We start from the raw sequence: 27,341 nt of genomic DNA on the forward strand, positions 1-27,341 counted from the left end.
ATATATATATATATATATATATATATATATATATATATATATATATATGAATTATAATATATATAATAATAATAATAATAATAATAATAATATATATTATATTATATATATATAAATTATGATATATATATAATAATGCACACACTCACACATACACTAAGGTTGTTCAGCTCTATATTGTGTATGTGTGTATAAACTTCACCCTTTTCTGGGGTTTTTATTTTATTTGAATAAATTAATTGAAATGAAAAAATTATTTGCAAATGACTCGTTTGATTCGAACTCAAGATTACTTTTCCTACGTTATTTTTCAAATAAAGACACTAAATTAGTAGAAATGATTTGTTATTTCAAATTATTATTTCTTATTTTTACTTCAAATAAAATTTGCACACTTTAATAATTAATAAAATTTGCAAAAATAATTCATATAACTCTTAATCTTAATCTTTCGTAATTCTAACGGTTTAAAATGCATTATAGTAATTTTATATTTAATAACATTTTCCAAATTATATTATATTCAAAATTGCAGTTTATACTTTCTTTTACAGCTGATTATCAACTTTTTTTTACATGGTTGACGACCTAATAAATTGACTACATACATATGTAGCAGATTTAATTATTTCCAGTATATCGCACTGCCGTTCCCTATAGAGTTTATCCTGACTTATTATGCACATAGGGATCCTTGCATTAAACCTGAAGCATTCTTCGATACACTGGGTGATCAAAAAGTATTTATTCATTATCTTCATATTAATTAAATGCTCGTAAAAATATTGTTTGTAAAATTCATGAAGTTAGAAATGACATAATTATTATTTTTTCTATTTATTAATATGACATAATAAGACATAAACAAAATGTTAAAATAATATAGAAATTGATGTAATAAAAAGTCGGTCATTGGTTATGAGACATATTTTACTACCGAATGTGAATTATGGTGTAATATTTATAAATTGTATATAAAACCATAAAATTACATAACATATAATTCATAAATAAACAAAAAACAACTTAAGTAACACGCAGGATGATTTTGTCAAAATATTCTGCTAAAATAATATTAATAAAATATATACAATACGAGAAATAAGTATACAGAATTAAATCGTTGCGTGTTCTTTTAATCTTGACACGTACTTCAATTTTGACTAAAATGTAAAAATTTCTCGATGATATTTAACATTGCAAAGTCAACGGCTCAGAATGGTAAAACGACTGACCCAATTGAGAAACTTCATTATTGGAGCACACGGTATCTAACGAAACACACGAGAACTCTCTCGACATTCCATTAACAGTTCAGACGATAAAGAATCACTTGAGAAGCAAGAAAAAAAAAGTGACACGAAATTTTCGACCGTACCCGTCCTGTTTTTAGAAGCGACCGATCGATCAATAGGAAAGAACACGCGACCATTCGACCGTGTTATCGTACGATCACGCGTCCAATTAGACAAAATTTGCGAATACGAAAGGGGAAACCGTGTAGCTTTTTAAAAGAGATACGAGCCGCATTTAACATAACTATTCGTCCAACAATTTCATATTTATTTTTCTTCTCGCAGAAATACCGAGAGTTGTGCAGACCCAAGGAACAGCTGGCGAAGAAAGCGGAGAACACGAAGACGATGACGACGAACGTGGTTACGATGGACGAGCTGGTAAGTAAATGTCAAATAAACTAATATGTCTATTGTGTCTTGTAAGATTGCATTAATTCTTGATATTTCGTTATTCTGTATAAAATAACATTATGACTATAAAAAATGCTTCTTATTAATTACGACAACATGGAATTTTACTGAGAAAATGAATATGTACTTCGTTGTTTTTAGCAGTCTATAATGAAATTAAAATAATATATGATAACTTAATTGCAAAACGAGGAATTATATATTTACAATATATATTTAAAACAACGTTCTAACATTCAGTTATATTTCATATACATATTTCTCAATGAGTAATATCTGTAAAACTATTGCGGTATCAATGATACACTTCATATTTCATACTGCAGTACAAAATATAAAAGATAAATTAAACTAGTTCAATTAAGTCAATAGCTCTGTCCTTAGGATTCAATAAAATTTTCAAACAATTCATAACATAATAAATTCTATATACTATCGATGTTTCAGTAAAATTGAAAGATTATGAAGATTTTTAACAAACCGATGATATTAATAAAAAATCGTAAATCAGCTATTGAGAGCTTGTCATAAAAGAAAGATCTCGATCTTTAAATTCATAATGATTTGAGTCGTAAAAATGATTTTTTAAACTTTCTTGAGTCGTTTGATTTTATAAAATTTTCGGAAAAATTTAATTTTCACTTTTCCATTCAATTTCCTGATATTATGAATTTTGTATACAACTTTCGAAAGGAGGAAGTAAACACCATTAAGAACATTTATTAATCGTATCGAGTCGTCTCAAAAGATAAAATGTCCGTGTTAATGCCCTGAGTAATTTCATTTATACATATTATCGTTGCTTAATCTTAATTTTAACATGTACCTACGTAAAAATATTTACGATATTATTCAAAATAAGTCAACAACAATTGCACCACTTATTTTGAAAGTGTAACTTCGTTTTTTAAGAAAATTGAGGAAACGAAAAATTTATTACTATGTTTATTTATATTTCAATGTGATTTATTATTCAGTAATTTATGTTTCAATATGAACTTTTCACTTATAAATAATTTATAGTTAAAATCTTAAAATATTCATTTGTTTTGATCAATTGAAATTTCGTTGCTAACTGGAATTGCATAACCAATGTAATTATTTCAATATTCCAAAACAAAAAAGAATGAGCTTACTTTCAAAATAAATAGCCCAATTATTATTTGAAATTATTCGTTATATAATTTTATAGAATAATCTGTTAAATGAAATTTATTGTATTTATTTAAAAAAGCCAAATGGATACATTTTTATTCTTTAATACTTTATAGTTCCTGTGACATCAAAATTATTTTGAATTGTTTTACAAATAGCATTACATATTTTCTTTAATATATGCTGTTGTAGCCACTAATAAGATCTTTAGTGGAATCTCTAATAAGATCTTTAGTTGATTTTGAACCTTAAAATATACAATTACTTCAAAATACAGTCAAAACATGATGCAGTTTCAATACAATCGAAAAACTTTCTATTTGAGGTTTCATTTTCGAGAAATTGAGTTAAAAAATTTAACGTTCATATTTTGATAATGTTATAAACGATATTGATTCATACTACACATAAAATTTGCTACATAGAAATAAAGCTTGTCTTAATGAAGGAATTGTTGAAAGTGTCGCTTACTTTATCGCAAATAAATTTGTATTCGTTGAATCACGAAAGCATAAATAGTTGTCAATGTTAGGTTTGTACGTACTTAAGTCAATTTTGGAAAATACATTTCCTACTTAATACATTTATAAAATTTTACAATAATTGACATTACAGGGATAAATAACATAGTTTGTGATCAAAGATAAGAAATTAAATATTGAAAAATCTTTAAAGTATCTTATATACTTACATACTTCAACAATTTGAACAAATTAATGCTTAACAAAATAGAATTTAGCACTTTAAATTAAAAATTATAATTATATAAAAACAAATTAACATCAGATTTAAATTTTAAATATTATTTTTTATTCAAATATAACATTTTGCTCTCAATGCCGAAAGTAAAATTGATCTCAGTAGTATTTTCACTTAGCATCAAAATTATTTATTTGTTTTTATTTTATTAATCGATTACCAGTCTTTATTGATGATATTGCGGCTATTAATGAATGAAAAATAAAAAAATTAGAAAAGCAATCGATAAGAAGAATATGCAGAGGTACGTGAAAAATAATAAAATGCTTCCTGTGACAGGAAAAGAATGTGACTTATTCGTAATTTTCGCTATAATATTCCCACAAGCAGAGATGCTCACAACACATACAAGGAAAGTGTAGAGAAGGTAGGAAGTTTATACTGATACAAACTCCCTTGCCACGTGGCGGTATGGAATGTAAGCACAATATTAATTTGGCAGACGGAGAGAGAGAGAAAGAGAGAGTGAAGAAGAGAGAGAGAGAGAAAATAGAGGGTTAGAATGTCTAGCCGCTTGGTCGCAGCCTCTCAGCCACCCTAATGGCTTAATTAAAACTACCCTCACTTGCGGCTTGCCCATTTGCTCCAAGTTTCCAACGGCCTACTTGTACCGCCGTATGAACACAGAGTTTACCGTTTTTCTTTGCACATGTGCACACAGCAATAAATCGTCACATCAAATCAAATTGCCTGTGCTGTCATTTACGATTAAATCTGTTTGTTCGTTTTCAAATCTTCGATTTCTAATCTTCGAAATTATTCAATTATTAAAGCAGGTGTAATTACGTGTGTTAAGTTATTCAAGCAAATACTTTTTTTTTTCTTAAATATGCAGTATTGTTATTATTTAATTTGGTTAATAGAATTACGAATAATCTTTAGAGAAAATGTAATAATGCTTTTAAATTTTTATTTCGAGAAATGTTGGAGTTAACAGGAAAAAATAAGAATAACAATGTTATATTGTTTAATTACGGACTCATTGTTACAATAAATCGTCAAATATTATAATACAATGTATTAAGTTTTTGGGATACTATGTAGAGAGTTTCTGAAATATTTTGAAATATTTTTTAACACTCATTAAACTGAACAATATTAATAAATATGACTCAGTCCTAATCAGTAGCATTTTGTGGATTTTTATATATTTATGAAAAATTTAAGGATAAAAATATATAAAAAATATATAACTGTATTTGTATTATTAGACTACAGATATTTATGATAGAAATTTGAAAATTATAAAAATGTACTCGTTATAATATTTAGGGGATCAAAGAAATCTCAATTTAAATTCCATTTCTTTCGATTACTTTTAAAAAAGTATAAATTTGCATGAATTTCCGTAATCTAATTATTACATGTAAATGTAATAGATGTAATAATATATAATAAGATGAAGAACAATTAATTTCAAATTCATTCTTTTCCCTCAGCTTTATTACGATAACATTAACAAATTTGAGCTACGAGTATCGTTATCAAAAGAAATATGTTGAGTGTAACAACCATAAATAACAAAGTATTATCCTGTCCCGTGGACATGTTCAATAGTTAGATCAAGTATCGTATCATTGCCTTGAGGTTCCAGTTACTCCCACTATTACATACTACCATCTCAACGCAATAATTTGCAGATAAGAGGAGCTCAACTTCATAAGAGTAGATACAGTCATTGTCGCTGACGAATGATACATTTCCTTTGAACAAAACTCACAGCCCCGTTTGCGAACAGTATTGTTATTAAGAAAGAACAAAGAAACATAAATACGTCTTCAGAGAAACAGCTCCTTTTCCCTACATAATTTTCAGCTTTTCTGTGCGTAATGTCTATAATTACCAGTAATATAACATTTTTCAACGAGTCGATATTCTAACTCTTTAATAACGATATAGAACAGTCATCCTCTTCATATATATATATATATATAGATGCAAAATTCACAGGACACAAAAGCAAAATGCTTTCAGATTTATATATATATCATATATCATCAGATTTATATATATATATATATATATATATCAGATTTATATAATTTCAGATTTATATATATATATATATATATCATCAGATATATATAAAGATAATCATCATAAAAATGATTTTACGTTTGTTAAAAAATAAATTGTTTATATTATTAAATTTATAAAATTGTATTTTTACTTATATATTTCACTTTCTTTGATTTTCTTCTATTTCAGAGTAACTCTTTTTTTGTATCATCTACCAGCAATTTATTGATGAAATAGTCAATAAAGTATCACTTCAAATAAAATGGTATAGTGTTGGAAATGATCATCCGTTCAAATGGTATTTAGCATGAAATTTTGTTGATTATATTTTTCTAATGATATCGTTATATTTGCATGTGTTATCGTTTAAAGCAATCATCGATATTCATTGCGAGTTTGTTAGAACAAGTATAATATATAGGAGTTATTGATACACACTTTCAATCTTCGAGAAAATAATTTCCTTCGCCATTTTATAAACTGTTGTAAGAAGCAGTGAGATTATTTAGTTTATGTGAATTATTCTAATGTTAATTAACTCACGAATTTTTCTGTTTTTTGTCTAATAAAATAAATGGATGAAAAAAGGAATTATTCTTACGTCAATATTATAGCTTTCATTCTAGCCATTTATTTATTCAGATATACTATTACATCGTACATTATATCATACCAATGTCTATGTCTATATAATGTTCATTATAATTATCAGCAATTATAAAAAAGGAAGCCCGAAGTATTAGCTAGATTTGAATTATCGATGCCCCCCTAGAAGAGACAGTCGAATGCAAACAATTAATATTTTGTCTATCCATTTCCACTCTTTATTTCTTGCAATTTTTTTTATTTTTGTCATCCGTTTTCTCTCTTACTCGCTCCATATTTCATACTTTCTCTTTCCCTCGTTTCTTAACCCTCTTTCTCTTTTTTGACAAGCGTCCTCTCCCTTGTTTTGCCGTTAGTGGTCGCTCAATCCAATGAAACAGGAGGGTTGACTCCCAAGTTATTATTTAGCTTCAGATATACATTCGTACGGAGTCCCTTTAATGGTTCGACGTTTATTTCCACGCGTCTTTGCCGCCTCGATGTGCACGCACATACGCGGGTCCATTCGGATATTATTTGGCCCTGTTAAAAAAACGAGCAAAAGAAATATTCTCAGCGAAGCAATTGAATGCTTTAGAAGTACTTGCATACCTAAAACGAGCCCGCTGGTTTCATACTTAAGTAGAATTATGCTCTTACGGATGACAAGTACTGAGTACCATATAGGCAGGCATACCTTGATCATAATAATATGAGATTTTTGGCTGTGGGCTTACAATCGCTTGCCAACTCTCTCAATAATCAATATTCGTTCGAGTGATTTTAGAAGAATTAAACAAATGCTTGCATACACACTCAAAATGAAAAACAAGCAATCGCGAAGGACTTTTAATTTTCACTTGCGAAAAGTTATTATTTGAAATATACTATTTGGTTTTTGCAAATGTAATGATTAGATATAAAGAATTTATGCAAAAATTGCCTGTGTCTATAATTTTATTAACATAATAGCTATTAATTAAGATTACCAATTAAAATATTATTCGTCTATTAGTAGGATGCAAAATAATATATATATATAAAGACTTCTATGTTATTAGATTCAAAAATTTTTAAACGTTTTATTGTGAAAATTATAACATTATTATAATATATACATATACCTAATATTAATGATGTTAATAATATTAATAATATATATAAAATTAATAATATTATTTAAATTAAGATATATTTTTGAATATTAATATGATAAATTGCTAATATTTTCCAAAAATATATACAAGAATGCAAAGAGTTAAAAAAATACTACAATTACTCTATTATTTTAAATTAATATTATTCAAATAATTTGGAATATAAGGAATTATTTTTATTTTTTTACACGTACAAGCCTCATAAAAAAATACAATTATAGTTTTAAAATTTAAACAATTTTTAGAAAAAAGTAATATTATAATATTTTTTTCTTAATTTTATCATTCTTATTATCACAGTTTTGTCTTTTTTCCAATGGTGTGCATTCTATTAATTTTTTAAATTTTTCATTTACGTTATCCTTAATTTTTTGATCAATCACAATTATTTAATTTATAACATTAAATTGTTTAATACACGTATAAACGAGATATGCATACATATTAACATATTGCAAGAAACATTGGAAACTATATACTTATATATAAATTATATACCATGTAAATTATATACCACGTATACTACTAAAGTATTGGTTGTTTATCTAACAAACAATAACCACAATATTTTGTATTTTTAATGTGAAACGTCATAAAAATGATGTTACATAATAACAAATGTATTTCAATTTCTTTCGTCGAAAAGAAAAATTACACGAGTGAAAAATTTTATGTTACGAATTATTAAGAACCATTTAATCATATACACAGCATTTCTACATGAAATTACAATTAAACGATTATACGATAAGATTGCACGCGATAAAGATCGTTTGAGCATAACATTTTACGCACAGCAATTAGTACAGAAGAAAAGGTGTTAATATCAATTTGTCGTGGTCGAAAGAGCTGGAATGGTTGGTGGACGGATCGCAGGATTTCCGCAATCGCGTTCATATGCATCGGCAACGAAGCACGGTACCAGTGCGTGGGTGCGTGCAACGAGAATTACGCGCGCGGTTGCGTCCAGCATTAACATATAGATGCGATTCGTGACGCGAGATGCATACTCCCGATGTATGCGTGTCTGCATACGCGATACGAGATGCTCTTATTCCTTGCAAGAATAGCATCCAAGGAGGAGCGACGAGTGTCCTCCAGCTACTAGTTTGCAACGCTTATGAACAATGAGTCCGCGATGCTAAAAAGGGGATGGATGCCCACGGCTATCGGTGCTTTTTGCCCCCTTGCGTACGACCTAACCCAAACCTAATCCAAACGTAATAACATGTTGGTACACATCGTATTGAGCCAGCTTGCCAGTGAGTTATGATTTCAACTCGTAAATTTGTGAAAAACTCACGAAGGAAATGTGAAATTGATGTTGAAAAGAAGGAGAAATATCGTTGTGTTTGTTATTACATTTAACACTTCTACATTGTTAATACAATGTAGAAGTAATACAATGTATTCGATAATACAGAGTGTTACCGAAATCATAGTAGAGTCGGCGAGGGTGTTATTATTAAAAAGTGCAATTACAAGCGCAATATGCCATAGTACCAGTTTTTTTCTATCTTATTCGTTTATTTTTTTCATTTATTTTTATTCTTTGTATATCATAATTAATTATGATCTTTAATATAAACTAATAACAAACTAATAAATCATATGATAATAAAACATAAAAGAGTTACAATAACACATTAAAAAGATTTGAATTATTGACATTTTTGTATTTATGATTCCATTTATTTTAATTGATACACGATTGAATTGAACAAACTATAATTAAATGAAAATTCAAAGCATTCCTTAATTTAAAAATATTAATTTCTGCTATATATATATATATATATATATATATATATATATATATTTATTTATTTATTTATTTATAAACGTATATTAATTCGTGTCATAGTCACAACATGCATTACAATTCTGACTTAATAAAAAAATTATATTCGTAATGAAGTTTAATTTAAATTTTAATTTCAACTTTAATTTAATTCTTACTTTAATTCCAACTCAGTTCTTCATCACATTGCATCTTTGTTTGCAATACTTCATTTATAAAAAACATGGAATATATAAAAGGATCTAAAATCTATTTGGAAACGATACATGTATATATATATTGAAATCCATTTTCCTGAATTATTCATTTCAAATTGTACAAATCGGAGGAGAATAGAGTTAAACTAAGAATTGTATTTATAAACTTTCATTTAATTCTGCTACAATATTCGAATTTTTATATTTCAATTTTAATTTTCAAAAATTTTAATTAACATGTTAATAAGGAAATATATATGTTAACAAAGAAATATAGCACAAATATTAGTACATATTAGTACATACATATGTATGTATTAATATAAATATTAATATTATATTAATATAATATAATTAATACATACATATTGATACATATATATTATCAACGATTTTTTTATATTTTCCATAAATTTAAAAAATTTTAACGACGAAGACACATGATTAGGTTGAAAATGATCTAAATATAGCATCTAAAATATCAATTAAAGAAATCATAAGGCAAAGATTAATATAGCATAATAGTATATAGTAATATAATATATAGCAATATAATATAGTAATATATGTATAAAGCACTAATTAAAGAAATCATAAGGCATAGATTAATAAAACGTGATCGTTGTTGATTAGAATCTTCTATAATATTAGAAGATTTGTTAAAATAGCCGGAACTGGTTGATTTACGGAATAAAAACAATAGATGTAATGCATCAAAGAAGCATCAGTATGAAAGAAGCAGAAATAAACGTCTGGTTTACAAGGCGAGTTAATTTGCAGTTTGCTTACTGTACCGACGTGTGAACTCATTGCTCGTGCGTATGCGCTCGGATAAACGCCCACTAAGGGTCCTTCCATTTCAGGAAACATAACCCTGGTACTGTTTGCACACTACATCGATTCGTTCTCTTTCCCGTTTTTTTTTTTTTTTTTTTTTTTCTACAATCACGGATGCATTTTAAAGTAGCTCTGGCAATATTCTTTCGTTACACGCTACAATAAACAAAATGAAAGTCAAATTGGCTTTCTGAAAGAATTAAATTAATTTATTCTGTATAAAATCTTTCAGGCAATTGTTTCTCATTTTTGAAGATGATAAATATTTTAACGATTGGAATGTAGATATATTTTATTTTAATTTCTATAAATAATTACTGTTTTATTATTGTTTTAAAGATTTAAAACAATATGTATTTTAACCTTCATCCGTTCTTTGTGTCAATTTTTTTATAAAACGTCATATTATATAAATATTTCTAACATATATGACCTATAATATATATTTTGAATATTTTCTAACATATAAAATATACAGAATCCAAACGAATAATATATAAAAGCGAACACAACGTGATTTTTTATGGAAAATGAAGAAGAAGAAAATATACAATAAAATTTTCTTAAAAAGAAATAAAATAAAAGATTTTCTTAAGAAGATATAGAAAAATAAAAAATTGGGAATAAAAGATTTTCTTAAGAAATCGTTTTCGAGAAAAATGATTAAAAATCAAGTATATTTGAATTTAGTTAATTCTAAATTCGGCAGAAAAAAATAATTAACAGAAGATTATTCTACGTACAAAACTATATAAAAATGTAGAACACAACTTCATTTCCAAGAAAATAGACTTTGAATGTATGTCGTTAAAAATTGCTTTGATACACATATATTTGACAAATTTTCAAGCTCAATTTTTTTCAAAAATGCATCAAAAAATTTTATTCTACATTTTTCTCTTATTTTTTCTTAATCTCTTCAAGGACACTGACACATATGTGTACGTTTAATTTTTTCTTAATAAATCCTCCATTCCTTATACAAAAATTGTATAAGACAAACTCGCTACATTTGCGAAAAATGTAAGGAACCAGTATGCCCTGAATGCATGAAATCTTTTCATTCATAATTTGCTACATTCAACGACCACATATTTTTATTTCTTCCAATTTCATATTTATTGTTTTTTTCAATTTTTTAATTGTTTTTAAATTTTATATTTATTGGTTTTTCCAATTCTTTCTGGTTTACCAGCTGAATTGCCACCGACATAAAATGAACAAAATCTAAACAAAAAATTAAACAATTTTTTTGGCATTTTAAAAAATTCGTCCCTGAAGGAGTTAAGAAATCACTTTGTTCCTGCTTTTGTATATTATTCGACAATTTTGATAATAAAACATAAGAGTTATAAATAATATCCCTTGACAGGCAATACATTGTTTTCTAATTATTATATTATACTACAATGATGATAGTTCTAATTATTATATCATGTTATCTTTTCGAAGATGCATATTAATATTTATAGTTTCGAAACATAATTTGTGGTCCAATGTTATCATATTTACGTTAATAAAATTAAAGAAAATAAAACCAACGAAATGAAATTGACTAATACGTCACTTAGACATGGGAATAGAATTTATATGAATTTTATGCGCAATAGTACATAGAAAAGTTTATTTATTCTCAACAATAAAATTTGTAAATTCAATTATTTATTTTTTCATTGTAATATTATAATATTATAATCTTTTATCATTGTGTCAATTTAACACCAAGCAACAAATTAAGTTGGAAAAAGAGACAGTCGAAGATTTAAAATCAATGAAAGTTAAATAATGCAGTATGTAATCGTGTATAACTATTTCATTATAGATTGAAAGAAACCGCAAATATGTAACTGAATAGAAAAACTAATAAGAAAAGAATGTGTATCTCCCCACACGATTTAATATAACAAGTCTGCATACAAATAAAAAACAATTTCTTTTTTTATATTTTTATACAATTTATCAATCATTTATACGTTTTAACTACATGTATAGAAGACATTCAGAATAATTATTATTCAATATTTTCAATTTGTCAATATTTTCCAAATTTAATTGATATTATACAGTATTATTGGCGATAACGTAATTTTTATATTTTATTTACAAAAAATTTCAATTTCATAAAATACACAATACAAAAAATGATGAATAATGTACATACAAAATCGATATGTATGCGAAATTTTAATTAATACCGTGATATAAAAAACTGATTAAATATTTAACTTAGTTGAAAATTATTTCGACGTTTCGTTACGTTGACGAATGTTTCATAAATACATATTTAATAAGATGTTATGAATTTCCAAATGTAATTTACACAATGTAAATGCGTAAAATTGTACGGAATATAATTTCATTTATTCATTTATTTAATGATTTAAACGTCAACATTTAATCTCATTAAAGAGTTGTTTATTTTCTAGCAATTACTGAATTGAATCGAATTGTTTCAATTTTATTTAATATTACGTAAAACAAACAATTTTATAATTACAGTGCAGTTCCATGTAATAAGAGTAATGTTTCGAAGGAAATGACCTTTCGCTTCGTCGATGCTATCCACGATGAGCAATCGATCTGTTTTTCGTGAACTATTAAAGCTGAACATGCATTTCGCCAGAGAAATTTGATAGCGTGATAAACTTATCGTTTCACCCCTTTACAGTTTGATAAAATATACTCTCAGTTCTTGCTTTCTAATAACTAATAAATCTTGAAAATATGTTTATAACATACATATTTTTACAAAATTATCTTTAGTAAAAATTATTAAATGATAAAATAATTTAAGAGAAGAAAATAATTTCTAACTTTGACGTAAAGAACCATAACATTGTGATATAAAAATTTTAAAATAAAATCTCTTAGCTAAAACTTTTGCTCAAACTTCTGTAAGTTTTAACTTTTAACTTATGTTAAAATTATTAAAATTATACAACATACATAGTGCGTAGGATGAAAATATTAATAAATACTAAATAACCAATGAAAATATTTTACAAAATAAGATAATAAATATTAAATGTGTTATTTTATAAATATAGTTAATTATGACAAATATAATAAACGTTATATTAGCTATAATAAATATTAATAAATAAATTATATTATTAATATACAATGGATGTTTTTATATCACAGATGCCGAAATTAATATTTTTAATTAGAATATACATGTATATGTATTTAGAATATTCTCAAAAGATTGTACCACCCGGTATATGATACCTTCTATAGTAATAATTATCTTCATTATTACAGTACAGGCTTACCGGTTGGGTCCTAAACCAAAGTTAATTACCAGCCGCCGTAGCTAATTTAAATCAAGACTAATTGACCCCTCCCCTCATCCCTACGATTCTACTTCCATTACTCCAGGTCGCGCCTCAGTTTCTAATATCATGAAACTTTCCCTAAACTTGTCTCGTTTCATCTACGTCGAAAATTCCTAGATAAATCATAATAAGGTTGATTAATATTAAACGAACTAGAAAATATTTTATACAAATTTGCAAAAACACTTATCAAAATAAGATCAAAATAATGTAGCAAATATATATATAAATATATAAATAGAATATGTATGTGTTATTAAAAATAGTTCTTATATAAGTACATCTAGAAAATAGCAGCTACAACTGTGTTTAATATTAGTCGTTATCAGTTATTGGCAATAGTGAATCGCTGTATCAATATAATGATGATCCCAGGTAACATATGAATAATATAATTTATTATATCATAACACAGAGATACATATTTGAACATATTTGTAAAAATAATTAAAGTAAAAAATATAATTATATTTTGTTATTAACTTTATTTAAATTCTATTTCGTTTTAAATTAACTTTTAATGGAATAATTCAATATACAAATATATAATAGACCATGATCTTTATGTCTGTAATAGTTAAATTCAGCATAAATTTTCAAAAGCATAATTTATTTTAAATGTTATAGCCATTATATCTGCATTTAAAACATTTTGACATATATATCCAATTGAGTATCAAAAATTTCTTGTCAACTGATATTATCAAATAAATGGCTAAATGTGAGATCAAAAATTTTTGGCTTTCATTTCATTGATAAAATCTAGTCATCTAATCACTTACTTGTTGTAATGATTCTTTCTCTATTAAATTAGTTAAATTTTTTCGCACTATTTGATGCATTTCATTAAGATTTGACTATTTAATATCTTTTATTTATTTATTTATTTAAGATTTATTCGAATTTTACATTTTATTATTTGATATTTTATTATTTTTTCTTACAAACAATTATGTACATGGATGTGTGTATTTAGTTATTTATATTTATATTTATATAGATACATGTCATTATATAGAAAAAGGATATTAATTATATAAATAAAAATTATATGATTATATACATTGTATATATATATATATATATATATATATATATATATAAATTATATGATTACATATAAATAAAAATTATGTGATTGTTTATTATGATTACTTATTTACATAAATTAGAAAATTGGCTAGAAATTCTGGAAACAAACGACAAAAGATCTGAAACGCACGCAATTTTTATCGAAAAGAATTTAGAAATATCAATATCTTTTGTTCGACTTAGCGCAACTCATTAGAATTGTCATTATGATGACTCGTAAATGTCTACGTAAATTTCGTTTAAACGGTAGGCCATGATTGCAGTCATTTAATTTCATCGTGAAAGCACCTCGCATTAAGAGCACCGTTTACCCTTGCAGGGTGGGGGCGCCTCAAAAGGTAGTCGCACGAAAAACCGTAGATTCTCCATGCTGTCACGACTGGCAAGCACCCACGCGTCCATTAAAGTTCCACTCGGTCGCTGTAAGATACTTGGAGTGCCTCGTAAGGCATGCATCGTACCAACGAGACCATTTTATAATTAAGACGTTACTTTACAACTGCAACTATATTTCACATGTATTCTATGTGCGAACATTAAAAGGAATACTTAGAAAAAGTATAAAACAGGCTCATGATAAGAGATTTTTTCTTACGAGATGACCTGAAACGCAAACAAAATAGAAGTTACTTAATTTGTCATGATTTGAATATTTAATGAACACTAACATCTCTTATATAGATCTCTAATTTCCAAATAGAACATTTAGATTTGTTCTTTAGTCAGATGCAGAATTTTAGAAGAGAAATAAATGAGGACAACAAAGAAAAAGAGAAAAAAATGAAATAGAGTCCTATATAATTGAAACGAGTCATATTTTTAGAATGTATAAAAATTAAAAAGAATACAAAATAAAATAGTACATGTAAATGAAGTATTAGTATCTTAGAATAATTTATGGTAATCTTTTTTGACCTGCTTGCTTAACTTGTAATAGTAAATTTTTTTTAATTGTACGCTCTAACATTAAAGAAATGATTTTAATTTAATAATAATTTTCCTCCCTTTTTTTTACTCCTTTTCGCATATCGTTAAAACATGAAACACGTACTTTTGAGAGATGCTCTTAACCGAGGTAGATATTTATGTTTTAAAACCATTAGTTCAAAAATTATTATACTTTTAAATTTACTAAATTATTTACTAAATTATTAAAATATTGATATTATTCTCCATTATACTTCAGACATATTTTTTCGAATAATTATTATTATATTTAACATATGTTTTGTTTCTTTCTATAATTTTTTATATTTACCATTATTTTGAAATATCTTGTACATTATAATAACAAAGTAAAAAATATCCATCATTTTAAATGTAATGTTCATATTTTTTACATAAATCAATCAGTAGTTTCCTTCAATTTTACTAAGTTTTTTATGTTTTGAAGTTAATTTTTATATCAAACACATGCTTCTTTTTCTTCTCTCCGTATTATTTTCTTCACATAATACTTCTTTTATGCTTTTCGTGTTTTTCTAATGCTGAATTTTTATTTAATTAACTGTTTTTTTTTTTAATTAAGTAACGAAACAAAGTTTTATTCATATTAACAAATATGAATAAAACTTTGTTTCGTTATTCTATTCATGTTAACAAGTTTCAAATCATATTTCTTTACGTATCCTCCAAATAACATACGTATATTTATGTAAATATCTGCATTGTTAATTGTGATAAAAGTTAGGAGAGATAAATAATTATGAATCTAATTAACTAAAGTGCCATTTACTAACGTAAACCATTGAACAAATAATTTTAAATATTGATAATCTTTCAATACTTTAAATCATATTATCTCATCTTTTAAAAGATAATATTTAATAACAATTAATGCTGAACATCATAACGCTGAGCATGATTAACATGTTAAACATGTTACAAAAGAAGCAAGTATTTCTTCAACGTATATGGAGACAACAAAGTGGGCAAGCTACATTAGAAGATTTAATTTAAAAAATTTTATTTTTATTAAATATTATATATAGACCTTAATAGCCCTCTATTAATAGAATTCGATAGTAATTTGATAAAATAAATTTACTGTTAACAGAAATAGTAAATTAAAAACAATTACAAATTTTAATATTCTAATTTGAATAATTTTATTATTACATTCTTTCGTTAATCATTAGGTTTATATTATTATATTATTTAATGATAGTTGACTATAAGGAAAACGAAGCCTCTTATTTAGCAACAGTTTGAAGCTAATCCTCGCTGCCATAAATCCACAAAATGGATTTTAATAAGTAAGCCAGAGGCACGTCTTAACAATGTCAAAGCCTCTTATGCGTATATACATTTTCAAGGTTGCAGTACAATGAATATACAGTGTGTTCCATTAAATACAATATACAAGATAAAATGTTTTTGTCGTGCTGTGACAAACTAATTCAACAGTGGTTAGAAAATTCTTATTTCACATTATCAAAATTTGATGTTAATAATTTTGTAACCAAAAATTATATTAGTAATTTTTCAGAAAATTCAAAATCTAAATTTTATTGCACTATTTTATTAAAAATTTTCAAATTTCAAACAGCATGCAAGATTAGAATATATAATTTAAATTTAAGGCAATTATGAACCAAGAGAAACTCAATTGGCATCATCGATATCTTTACTGATTATATTCCATCAGTATTATTTATATATCATTGTTATAATGTTATATTAATAATATTGTTTATATATCATTGATAATTAAACAACAATAAGTTTTACTTATTGTTTTCGAAAATTTTATAGTTTTTTGTAATAAATTTTATTTCTATAATTATATTTTGTTTCTATCATTATTTATACTTTCTTATTGATTTTGATTACCATTTGGTTATTAAAAATTTATTATTTTTTTGCATATTAAATAGAATACATGAAATGTTTCCCTGCCAAAATAAATGAACTTTCTAGAATACAACGCAGAAGTAGAAAAGCGTGGTGCCTCGTCCGGATATTTGAAAAAGATATTAGGAGTCATATTTTTAATCAGGATAAACGTTACACCGTTTCCGTAAAAATTTAATTCATTGAAATAATATCTTTAATGTTTAAAATATAAAAAAATAAATGTAAACAGTGAAAACAATGCTAAGCTTAATGAGAAACAGAAATAATTGTAGGTAAAGATTGTATTATATGTTATAACTTTTAAAAAAACTTGTTATTTCACTTCATTATTACTAATTCAATAACTTAAATTTAAAAAGTTTCAATAAATGAATTTAAGTTGAAGATCAAAAATTTTTCGAAATCACTCTTGAAAGTAACTCTATCTCAAAAAAACGAGAGTTTTATTTTTGATTTTTGAACTTTGATAATTGCAACTCTATTTTATTTTGTATGCCTGACAATATCTATCCTTATAAAAATTCTTCATGATATGTAATGTCAATTTTTCAAGTGTATGTATATCAACTGAAATATATAATTATACATATGTATATTATAAATTATAAAAATATTTATTAACAAATAAATACAATATCATTAATGATAATAATGTTTTCACTAAACATTAAAACATATTAACATCTTTAATGAAGGTCTCCGTTCGTTTTAAACAGATTCGAATTCGTCACATAATCTCATGCATTTGCAAGAACGAACCAGCATACGTGCGGTACTCATAACGTTAACATTTTGATTAAAACATTGAAACGTGTAAAGAATGAATGCAGACATTTTTGTGAAATTTAAACAAAATTTTAGGAACAGCTTTAATCTCGTTATTTTTATACATTCCAACAATATAATATAATATAATATAATATAATATAATATAATATATAATATTATAACAATATATGATTTATATTATATTTTAATATATGAACGACGGTAACATCAATAACAAAGTTGCTTAAAACCATTGAAATCTACCGAGTAGTTCCTATTCTAAATAATTACTTAAGAGAATATTAATAGGGATTCCAATGATTTCTCTTTTACTTCTTGTATACATAACTATATCACCATTTATCAGTAATGAAATTTATTTTTTGGATCTACAAGATCTCTGATGCGATAAAAAAATTATCTTTCACTTTTAGTTCAAAATTTAGACAGATCAGATACATTTATATGTATGTTTATTATGTATATTAATTTATGACATATGTATTAAAGTTGCGAATATGTAATTCAATGTTTTTTTTTTTGATGATGACATGTAAAAAGCTTATATCTCTGTTTAAGTGTTTAACATTTTTGTAATTTTAGTTTTTTAATATATAATTAATGGTCAATATATAATTAATGGTCAATATATTTAGAAGTTATTTTGTTCACTGTTGAATCGTTGATGCAATTTTATGAGGACAAAGAATTGTGAATAATTCAGATGTCTGATTCATTTGAAACATCATTTTGACAATTGAACTAACAGTTTCCAAAATTTTATTCTCTTGAGATCTTCGTACAAACAAATTAACAAATAAATACTCAAGAAAATAAATTAATTTAAAACAATAAATAAATTTATAAAAAAAAGGAAAAATCAAAAAATTGTTAAACTAGAGAAAGAATCGCGTGAAGCGTTGGGGAGAAAAATTGATATAAAATCGTAGAGAATTGCGGTTGCATCTGACTTTTGATCCGTAACATTGGATTTAGGTGGTTTGTTCGGTGATTGCAATATACCATCGGACTCATTGTGGCGAAGAGAGCAACGGAAACCAGTTTCGAGTCGCATCTATTCGATCGATCGAATCACTCGATCGGAAAACGGACCTTACGGTTTGGATACGTTCGATGGCAAAGCTATTGCTCGTTCGGTTGATGCGGATTGGCACGGGTTAATCGACACAAAGGATGTCTCGTTAGTCAGGAATTAAACGGATTATGGTCTGAGGTCTCTGCCATCACGATCGATTCGTGGCAGCTAGCCGACATATTTGGTTTCCTTTCGATTCGTATTTCCAATTTTGTAATTCGGTTAATTGATTCGATGATTATACTTAGCATACCCACAAAATTTTTATATTAGTACAGAATTGCTATTACTGTTTACTTTGATGCTCTTACTATGTTTTTGGAAAAACATAGTAATGCTAGCGAATTCCTGCAAAAATTGCAAATAAATTGAAACACTTGAAATGGACAAATGTATAAATTTTATGCAAGTAAAGTTTACTTTATGCAAAATAAAGATTACTTTGACAATATCTTTTATTCGTAATATATTATAATTTAAAAATTTTGAAAACTATCCATGGTGACCAATTTTACTTCTTCTTATATCTTCTTATATTCTTCTTATATCTAAATATAAGTATATCTGTATAAATATGTCTGTATTACTATTACATATGATTTTTATAGAGGCATCCATATAAATTGTTATCTTTCAAAATTTTCATCAATATCTTGATATTGCTGTAATTTATTACAGATTCTTTCTTCTAAAATATTTTTGATTTGAGACATGATATCAGTATATTTACGTCTAGGAAACTAACAGGCTAAAAAACATTCTGTTCGAACTTACATATTTCGTATAAAAAGATATCTGTTTTTGTGTTCTCATAGAACAGAATCTTCTCAATCTGTATAATAATAATAGAACAGATTTAGAACCTGTATAATAAAAGTTTCATGGAAACAAGTTATTTTAGAATATTAAATTAATGTTCGAGTATTATTCATTGAATAATATTCAGTATCAATATTTGTTGTAAATATTAGGAACATTGTTAATATTGATGAGGAAATTATCTATCCCTTCTACAGAAAAAATTTTCTCCTTTACATTTTTGAAGTTCTATTCTGTCTGAAACGTTTATTTTTAAGAATATTTATTTATTTGTTTTATTTATATTTATTTATCTGTCCTCATTGGGAGTTGTAATGTAAGAATATTTTTTGAAAAAGTTCTACGATCGATATTTCAAATAAAATCTATTTAAAAGTTCCTTAACTTTTTCGATCCCTGGTTGCGTCATTTAAATGTTTCTACTCACTGTTAGTAACTAAAGACGCAATTTGCGTCATTCATTGAAACTAACGTTATTTCACAGTTTTAGATTACAGTTCTATTAGCGAAATCAATTGGAATAATTGCATATCAATCGGTTTTAACATCGCAAAAAAATAAATAAATATATAAATTATTTCTAGTCTTTTAGTTTCGCTATCTGATACAACCAGTTCTCTTCATAATATTTAAAAAGATCATATTAAAATATGGATCATTTGTTTTGAAAGACCATTATGTTTTGTTTTGATATATTGATTGTTTGTGTTTGTGTTTGCATTCATTATACAATTCCTCTTAGCAGAAAGTTCACTTGATTACAACAAATGAATATTTTACAACCTAAATTATTAATTGTTTATAAATAAAAAGTTCAAGCATATAAATTTTTCGTTTTCTCAATTTTCTGAAAGAACGATCTTATTATCTTGTTGTATATATATTGTATTTCGAAGTATGCTTCAAAACGAGTTTAATTGTTATGTAATTAATTTTACTGTCGAAAATTGTCGTTGGTTGCTGGACACAATTCCTCCAAAATCTCCCAGATTATATTAATAAATATATTAATGAATATATTAAGATCAGAACTGTCTGTACTTAATTTAATATCGAAGTACCTGTCAGTTCTTTACTGATTTGTCAAAGTAAAAAATTTTTAATGAATTGAAACGATCCATCGTTTAAAAAAACGGAAGAGTTATGTTACAAAAACATGCATAAGCAGAAAAAAAAAAATTGAAAACGAAATGAAAAGTCACGTTTGCACAAAATATCAACGTCCGAAATATTTCCCGACGTGATATTCCTTTTGTTGCTTTGTTTGACAGAATCAAAATTTTTGAAATATCGACAGGCAGGTTCGGCCACGGACGAACGTGACCGTAGCTCAGTACGGGCGTAGAATTTTCATTATTTTTTACTGGATAACGCGCGCCCGTCTACCAACCGTAGCATCGATTGAATTTCAAACGAAATTCAAATTACGTTTAATTTGGTTAGCCAACGAACGAGCAAAAGCAAAGTGGAGCGAAGCGCGTGTGTACTGGTTGCGTGTAGTTTGGATTCGTAGTTCGGGGGATTCGGTGCGTTGTACGGATTCTATTATCGACCTGCAGAGAGCCACGGTTCATTAAAACAGCATTTTACAAACAGAAATCTTTGTTTTTTTTTCCAAATGTTTCTCCAAACACTCCGTCTTTGCTTTCACGATTTTATGTCTCAATGTCTTTGATGCGCCTGGTGCATTTGCTGTGTCTTAAGTCGCCTATCCGATGCTTCAGATTTGTTTTCACTGTCAAAAATATTGAAAAAAAATTGTGTAAAAAATTGCCGATGTAAAAAAAAAGAACACCAAAATCAAAGATCATTTTAAAATGTAAAATCTTTGTTGCAATAATGCATCGTTCATTCTTCTTTTTTTGGTAAGATGTTTTAACAATGTTTTGTAAGATATTTGCCATATTAGCAATTAGAAATGTAAAGATTTTTTTCTCCAAATTATGATAGTGTGTAAAAATATTGAATCTGCTATGGATTTGGAGGCTGAAGCCTCTCCTTCATAATCTAAAATTTGATGTATACGATTTTTTTTCTATTTTATTGAACATAAATAAAGTATATAATTTAATAATGTGTTTAATGATGATGTAATAATAACTTCATTTCAGTATATTACATTTCTATATCAACTTGTACTTCGTGATATTGCTCAACAAATGACATCAACAATTTAATATAAATTAAGTTTATGCATTGTCTTAGTCAAATTGTTAGATAAATGATCATATAAATAAACTTTGTTGAACAAAAGAAATAAGATATTGTATTTTGGAATATATTGAGATAACGGCAGGACTCGCGGTCCTAATAATCGAATAGAAGTTGACACAGAAAACAAAAATAGAATAAAAACTTTTCATTTAAAATTTCATTTTTGAAAATTTATCAACAGGATTACATTGGTAGGGAGTTATTCTTAATCTGCAAAAATAAACATGAAAAATGTAGAATATTTTTTTTACATTTTTAAAGCTCAAATTTCATTTTCTCGCAAATGGAGCATTTTATAAGGAACAATAAGCATTAAAATGTGTTTTACATTTTTTATTTATTTTCGCAGATAGAATGATCTCTTGTTCATTATTTATTTCTAATCAGTCCAGAATTATTCTGTTTGTATTGCAAATTCAAGCATACATATAAAATCTTCAAACCTCGAAAACAGAGCTTTAAATGAAAAAATTTTATTCTTTCTTTCCGATTTAATTTTTCTCGAAGAATTATTCTGTGTTCTTAATTCTACAAATATATATGAAAAAATAATAACGTGTTTATATATATTCTAAAATATATTTTATATGTATATTTTTTCGACAAATAATAAATATAATGTACAAATATCGCATCCTTACGAAGAAAGTAACACGGTTGTCGAATTATTATTATTATAAAAAATGTCACAGAGATGGTATTTGATCAATTATGAAAATTTTAATCATCGATGTCCAATAATAACAAAATAATATCTAATTCTATTCAAAACCAATTTTTCGCTTCTCCTAAAAAATATATTTTTCCGACTTGTGCAGTTTCTTGACAAAAGTGCGACATGTTCACTGAAAAAACATTGGAAAAGAAATAGAATAAAATGCTATATAATATAATAGAATAAAGTAATGTATAATTATTGTATACTACATAATTATGTAAGATGCAACGCAATAGCTATAATATGTTAATGAATACAAATGAATAATGAATACAATGAATGTTTTGCTTGCTTTTATTATAAAACTAATAATGAATTCGTTTTAAACTAATACGTAACAAAGTATTTGATTACGTACATCGCGATTTGTGATTAAAAATCTAAGTTAATAATGGACTTACTGTTAATGATAAGGCACATTGTACTTTTTATAATTTTATAATTCTATAATTTTTAACAAATCGAAAGAGGAAGTAATTGTGATTCATCTTGTGATCTCTATACATATGTACGTACATATGTATTTGTCTTTAGTAGGAAAGGTTCAGCATTTAACTCTTCCGTTATGGTCCTACGGTGTTATATTAACCGTTACATTAAAATTCCAAAGTTGTATTTTACCATATGATTACAGGACATTGATTCCAAGAGAAATTCTTCGAATCGACAATAACTTCTAGAGCCTAAACGAAAAAATTGATCTTTCTAACTGTAAAAAAAAACCAAAATTCAATCAACAAACTTCCCATAATGTCTCGCATTATCGAATTGCTGGAAGATAAATATGAATAAAAAGAGAATTTTATTCAAAACATAACTATGATAAAGACAATGGTGTGTTTTGTATATATTAATCTTTTTAATGCCGACGAAAAAAATAATACCAAGCAAAAAAAAGCTTGCCAAAGTCAACTTGTTGTTTGATAAGAATCGAAAAAGTAACGATAATACAGATGTAATTAAAAATTACAAAATTGGAAAAGGAACATATTAAAAAATAAAAAGTATCAGTATTTATAAATAGATAAATAATATCTAATTGTTGAATGTACAGCATTTAATAAATGAAGACGTCATTTTTATGTACATACGCTATATCATTCTCCACTATTTTTAGCAAGTTTAGCCAATAATAATACATATATAAAAGATTTAAAATTAATATACACGCAAAAAGAACATAGTATAATGAATTTAAAAAAAACACATATAAATTATAGTACTTTATACGCTATACACATTATAGTACTTTTGACACACGATTTAAAACTAATATTTTTTTAATTGTATCGTTGTATAAAATATGTTACATATTGGCGGACGAAAAGAAGCAAGCAATAAATAAAAAGAAATTTATAATATTATGGTATTGGTGTCATATTTATATATGTATATAAAAATTACTAACTTTTATGCTAGACATTTGTTCTTGTTAAATATGATTCCATTCTATAAAGCTATGAATTATCTCGTGCTATTTGTCTTTTAAACTTTCTTCTATCCATCACGCATATTCTTTGTTGAGATTATTAGTTACGACCAGATTAAGAACCACTGGACTGAAACATATTCTGGAGAAAATTAATTGCGTGACTTCGAGACGAGGACGCGTTATACGCTGACCACGCCGTTTGAGATAATAGATGGATACTGTTGGTGTAGATAATAAATGGATAGATGCAGTCACAGCTGTCACCGATAATGGACTGTATTAATAAAATGTTAAGCAAGTGTCACTGACTATTCTGATTATGACGCATAATCCAATTTATCAAATAAATCAGTAATGTTCTGGAAACAATGGACACCTGTAACTTCAAAAAATTTTCTTGATTGAATACAGAATATTTACCAAACGATATAGTTCTGACGTTCGAAGACCAATATAAAATTTGGTGGTCAAATTAAGTTCGAAAGAGATTCAGAGTGATTTACATAAGAAATAAATGTGTAAACATGAAAAATAAATTAACATATATTTATAATCAAACGATACTTGATATTATATCTTTGAATAAGTAATAGTACTGAATTTTTTCCATCTATAAATCATGATGATACAAACTCAACGCTATAGTCTTCTAGATCCATCTAATCCAATATACAATAATATAAATTTTTATTATAAAAATATATTTTTAAATATATTATATTTAATCAAATTGCCTTCTGTTATTGCTTAATAAAAAATTTATACACTATACTTAACAAAAAATCTAATAATATCGAATTTAGATTTAGAATTTGATTTTCTAATATATAACCATACTTTTCAAGTTTATGAAATGATCATAAATGGAATAAAATCATCGACATTTACTTTGAAATTTAAATACTATATGAAATTTAAATACTATAAGAGTTACATTAGTTAACAGGATTAATTAAATCCTTTTCTGGTTTTTAATAGGAACAACTATTGTTTTTTTTCATTTAGCAGAGAATATATTATAAATATGTTACACAAATGCAATTGAAGAAAGAAAAGAATATTTAATAGAAAGAATATTTTGCTTCTAACAAAAGATGACCAACCTGGAAATTTAGAAAATTATAAAATTTTAGGAATGAATAAGGCAATGTTTTTTTCTATGGAAATTTGTTATGGAAAGGGATAAAATTATTTTTCGATTTTATATTGTAACTTGCGAACTATAAGAAATATAAGAGGAAAAAGTATTGAGACAAAAGTTAGTGTTTTAATTAAGACTATCATATGATACAAGATTTATCAATTGTTTATATAACTGAACAAAATTATAAAATATTAATAATGTTTTGTGAAATTCATTATTTCATAAATCTTTTATCAGCAGTTTAAAACATTGCACAGAATAGCATAATATTTTTTTCTATATACAAACTTTGTTGTATTTATGTAATTGTTGCTGTACTGCTTCAACAATCGAGAAATTTATAGATTATATTCCCATTATGTCATACGTATATATTGATATATATGAATGGTATATAACATTAAAATTATAATATTTTCTAATCTAATCAATTTCAATCGAAAGGTCAATACTTTTTTATAGACTATAGAGAAGATACATCGAATGAATATGAAGATACATCATGTGTAAAATGATTTATAGCTCTTTTAATAAAATAGAAATAATTTTAAAATCTTCGAAAATCTTTCCATTTCTAAAATAAATGCATGCGTCATACATTATTAAAAACTATTTAATTTTTCCTAAAAGATCTGTTTTTATTTTCTATTATTTGAAAGTTATAACTTAATTTAATTATTATACGTTATATACATTGTATGTCACGTACAAAATTTTGTATATTAAATTGCTGCACATAAAATGTGCATTTCACGATCGTATAAAATTATTTAGAATTTAGTGGCTAAAAAATCTATTAAAGTTTAAAGCCAACCAAACATAACATAATTAGTATTTTATCGATTATATCAATATTATATCAAAATGATTCATGGATCAATATTGAATTCGAATTCTTTAGAAAATTTCAAACGTTTTACGCTTTAACGCAATAAAAGTTAAATACTGCATACATTAATATTGAATTCCAAAAATTATTATAAGAAAAAGAAACTTGTCATTGATGTAAAGAAGTTTTCGATGGAGAAACATCTATTGATTAAAAATTTTAATTGTAATTTTGTTTTACAATGATCAAATAAATAAATATAATATAATATAATAAATCATAATTAAATATAACTATATATAATTAATTATAATTAAATATAATTAAATATAATAAATCATAATTCAATTAATAATATTTTCAAAGAAGATATAAACTGATTGAAAACTAGAAATTTTATAAAGAATCGATTATTTCATTTGCAATGACATAATATATATAACATCAAAATTTGAGCACAACTTGTGAAAATCCATATAGAAATAAACGTATTAAATCTAGCAAAAGTCTGTCTATATACGAAATTTTGTAATTAGAGAAAACTATATATTAACTAAAAATATGTTCTAATTATTATTCTTCTGAGTTATTTTTAAATAATTTCATGTTTTATTTGTTATAGATCAATGTGGGAAATGTCGAGCCAGTACCAAAAGATTAAACTTGAACAAATATTGCAAAAGAGATTATGGTAAGTACTCAATGAGAATAAGCTATATATTTACGTATGTATATTTACGCAGTAAAAACAATTCCAAGAACTCTTGAAATTCTTTTGAAAGTAAAAAAACGATATTATTCCTTTGTCATTTTACT

General features: G+C 25.6%; 1 protein-coding gene across 1 annotated transcript in view; it reads left to right on the forward strand.

Moving 5' to 3' along the window:
- The window catches only part of LOC122536747 (netrin-1-like), a 108,402-nt gene that overhangs the window by 76,271 nt on the left and 4,790 nt on the right, over positions 1-27,341 (forward strand). Inside the window, exons 4-5 of the mRNA XM_043669376.1 lie at positions 1,581-1,676; positions 27,148-27,216. Coding sequence (XP_043525311.1) covers positions 1,581-1,676; positions 27,148-27,216 — 165 coding nt within the window. The remainder of the gene's footprint in view (positions 1-1,580; positions 1,677-27,147; positions 27,217-27,341) is intronic.

Source organism: Frieseomelitta varia, unplaced genomic scaffold (assembly GCF_011392965.1).
Source record: "Frieseomelitta varia isolate USP_RPSP 00005682 unplaced genomic scaffold, Fvar_1.2 scaffold_869, whole genome shotgun sequence".
NCBI classification, from domain to species: Eukaryota; Metazoa; Arthropoda; class Insecta; order Hymenoptera; family Apidae; genus Frieseomelitta; species Frieseomelitta varia.